This window comes from Equus quagga, chromosome 17, assembly GCF_021613505.1.
Source record: "Equus quagga isolate Etosha38 chromosome 17, UCLA_HA_Equagga_1.0, whole genome shotgun sequence".
Lineage (NCBI taxonomy): Eukaryota > Metazoa > Chordata > Mammalia > Perissodactyla > Equidae > Equus > Equus quagga.
This window is the reverse complement of record NC_060283.1, coordinates 1,172,352-1,175,991: the sequence shown is the minus strand read 5'-3', so window position 1 is coordinate 1,175,991 and position 3,640 is coordinate 1,172,352. Positions and strand designations below refer to the sequence as shown.

At 59.8% G+C, this 3,640-nt stretch overlaps 1 protein-coding gene across 3 annotated transcripts in view; it reads left to right on the top strand.

Moving 5' to 3' along the window:
* Positions 1-3,640, top strand: part of PHRF1 (PHD and ring finger domains 1) — a 31,716-nt gene that overhangs the window by 16,908 nt on the left and 11,168 nt on the right. For all 3 annotated transcript variants that reach the window (XM_046643666.1, XM_046643665.1, XM_046643664.1), the window contains 3 exons: positions 1,056-1,153; positions 1,433-1,608; positions 2,637-2,766. In XM_046643666.1, coding sequence (XP_046499622.1) covers positions 1,056-1,153; positions 1,433-1,608; positions 2,637-2,766 — 404 coding nt within the window. The remainder of the gene's footprint in view (positions 1-1,055; positions 1,154-1,432; positions 1,609-2,636; positions 2,767-3,640) is intronic.

Sequence of the window (3,640 nt, the reverse complement as noted above, 5' to 3'; positions counted from 1 at the left end):
CGTGGTTATTAAGCTGGATTGAACTGGGGCTGGGGTCTTCAGGGGGTTTAGCGTGGTGTCCACGTTGGGTTTTGCCTGGCTCAGGGCTCTCTGCAGTCTTGGGATGAAGTTTGGAGAATCTGGCACAGACAGCCCATGCCCGCGGCGGCTCCTCTCAGACTTTGCTGGAGGACTGGTTAGAAGCCACTAGCAGATAACGCGCGTCAGGCCATTCCTACTTCCCTGCAGCAAACATCTTTCTCCCTCATTAGCTCCCTAGACTGGGTGGTGAAGTGTGGGTGCCAGTGCTTGACACTGCTGGGCGCCCTGAGTGCTGGTGGGCCAGGGAGGAGGGGAGCTTATCAGAGACCACTGCCCAGGGGATGGTGGGCGCACAGCACCTGCCCCAATCGGAAGTTACAGAGCCACCCTGGGCCGCACTCCCGCTTTCTTAGCTCAATCCCTTGGTGTGGTATGGCTCCTGTGGAGAGTCTGCAGGCCGTGAGGACCCCCTTCAGAGGGCAGAGATGCCCAAAGCTTGCAGTGGCAGACTGTCCACCTGGACTGCCAGTGGGAAGGACTACGGGAAAGGTAGAGAGAAGGGTCTCAAGTTCGAAGTGCACAGACCTCTGAGCAGGCCGGCGGGCACCGCCGTGTCCTCTGGGTGGGATGTTGGAGTCGGCTTGGGGGAAGCCTGCGGGACTGGCAGGTCGCAGTCTGGCAAAGGCTCTTCCTGGCTGCTGTCATCGCGTTCTTGCTGTCCTCACTGGCTTTCCTCTCACTGGGATAGGGAGCCCTGTGTCCCCCCAAACTCTTCCAGGGATCCCAGTACATAGATCAGGGCCCCACCTTCATGACCTTGTTGAACCTCCTAATCGCCCTCCTCAAAGGCCCTGTCTGCACATGCAGTCACTTTGGGCTTTAGGGCTTCAGCATATGGCTTTGAGGGGACACAGTTCAGTCCACGGCAGGGCACAGTGCAGCCTTGGGCGCATTTGAAGGTCTGCTTTGTGGCTCTTGGGTTGCGACAGTGAGGCAGGGGACGCTTGTGTGACTGGCACCGTCTCTACCTGTAGGTACCACATGGAGTGTTTGGACCCCCCTCTCCAGGAGGTGCCAGTGGACGAGTGGTTCTGTCCGGAGTGTGCTGCCCCTGGAGCTGCCCCTGCCGCCGGTATGCCCTGCCTCCCTCTCAGGCAGAGCGCCCCGAGGAGGCCGGGGCGGGCCTTATTGTCTCATGGGGAGAACTTCTAGGGCTTTCCGTCAGGGGGATGGCTTTTTGTTGCGCTGCTGGGTGGGAGCTGGAGGAGCACAACTGATCCCAGCTGCGTTTTGGTTCAGCTGGTTCAGGGCTTCCCGCCCTGAAGGTCTGGAGGCCCAGGCTCCAGGGAGACCCTCTGCGTCCTGTCACTCAGAGGGCGTGCACATCAGCCCCAGACTTTTTTCTTCCAAGATGCGGGTCCTGTGAGTGAGGAGGAGGTCTCCTTGCTCTTGGCCGACGTGGTGCCCACCACCAGCCGACTTCGGCCTCGAGCAGGGAGGACCCGGGCCATCGCCAGGACACGGCAGAGTGAGAGAGTCCGAGCGACCGTGAACCGGAACCGGATCTCCACCGCCAGGAGGATCCAGGTAGGTGTGCGTGACACTATGGCCGCCCACAGGTACTGCAGGCCGCTCCTGGCTTGGCCCTTCTGGTGGCTGCACCCTGTCCTGCTGCGCCTCAGCTGCCTGACTGCTGGGCAGTGGGTGCATAGGAGGGCGTTGTCAGCAGTGCCGGGTAGTCAGGCCTGACCTGTGGTGGAGGGGCCAAGGCATGGTTGGTGACTGGGTCCCTCTAGGCCCCATTTGAGCTCCCTCAGTCTCCCTCCAGGTCTGCGCACCGTACCTGGGAGTGACCTGGTGCTGCTGCTCCTATGGCTCACTGTTAGATGCACACTCCTGTGTGTTTCCTGCAGGCGGCTGTGCAGTGAGGGGCAACGGGCATTGCTTTTCTACAGTCTGGGTGTTAGTCCATGGGAAGCCTGACACAGAACTGAGAATGGGTTGAGAAGACCGTGGGGACTCAGGCCCTGGTACCCCCATCACAGACACCCTCCCACCACCTGGGTTCCCAAAGCAGACGCTTCTGCCCCGCATCCCCCTCGTCCTTGGGTTACTGTTTCCTCCCGTCCCTTGAATGGACTCCTCTCTGCTCCAGCCACCCACCCCACCCCCACCCCCTCGGCTGTGCCGTGTACACCTCTGCTCCGCACCCAGCGGCCTGGGCCTGGCAGCTCCCTCCACTCGCGCCTGGGGCTCTGCTTGCTCCTCCTCGTGGCTTGCCGGCCCTGCTCATCCTCCATTGTCACCCTGAACTCTCTTCTCCAGAGGTCTTCCCAGACCCCCTTCCCCCTTGCCCATCTTCAGGGCCTGAGCTGCCCTTGGGAAGCACTTGGCACTTTGTCTGCTGGAAGCGAGAGTGCAGTGCCAGCCTGGCCTGCTGCTGCCAGGCCGAGGGCCGCCAGCTTCTGGGGTTGGCTTGGCGGGGAGCTGAGAGCTCCCTCAAGGGGTCTGAGGTGGTGCCGGCCTCCACAGTAGCCCTGCCTGGGGTCCTCCCTGTGGAAAGGGCGGGGTACGAGAAGCCACCCCACTGACCAGTGCTGCCCCCTGCTGTGTAGCACGTCCCAAGGTACCTCATGTCTTCCCTGCTTGACGAGACCATCGAAACCGTCGCTGCGGGTCTGAGCACTGCCGTGTATCAGCACCCCCTGACTCCTCGAGCCCCCGCCAAACGGAGAAGGAAAAGAGGTACGTCTGGGCACAGTGGCCTGGGCTGTGTCCCTGACAGCAGCAGGCCAGGTGCTCATCCCCACCAACAGCTGCGCCAGAGTGCAGCTAGTGGTCGGCTCCAGTTCTGCAGCCTCATTTTCTCAGGGAGCCGAAAATCCCACGCAGAAGCCCCTCGCGGCCAGGCGGATCTGGTCTGGTTTATCCCTGTAAATACCCCCAGGGCAGTGTTGTCTGTGCAGCAGCACCCTCTGCCTGTGTGTCAGGGTGACACTGGCCTCCCTGAATCGTGAGGACTGTTCTGGAGGACTTGGTGGAACAATTGCCGGGTTTCTTTTCCTAACGTGACGAAGCGCCCGTGTTGCCCGGGCCGAGCTCGTCCCTGTGGGCATGGTTGAAGTGGTGACTCAGAGTCCTTGCTGGTACAGTTACTCAGGTTTCCTAGTGCTGTTCTGTGTTAGTCTCGGCGACTGCGTCCCTGGAGGTTCTGTTCTTCCCTGGGAACGAATAGGTGTCTAGGGAGGATGCATCTTGTTCCTCATCACGCCTTCATCCCACTTTCACACTGCTGGCCACTTCTAGCTCCGGTTCCAGCTGTCTGCCTTAGTTGGCTTTCTGTTCTGAGGAGGAGCTTTCCCTCTCCCCTCGGTTGTTCACTGAAATCAGCATGGACTCATGGATTCCTGTTTTATTCAGTGGGTTACAATCTCTGCTCTTTTAAAAACCACCTGTATTGAGTTGTGTACATGTACAGTACAATGAGTCTGTACACATGCAGTACAATGAGTGTGTACCTACAGTACAGTGTGTGTACACGTGCAGTACAATGAGTGTGTACACGTGGAGTGCAATGAGTGTGTACCTACAGTACAGTGTGTGTACACGTGCAGTACAA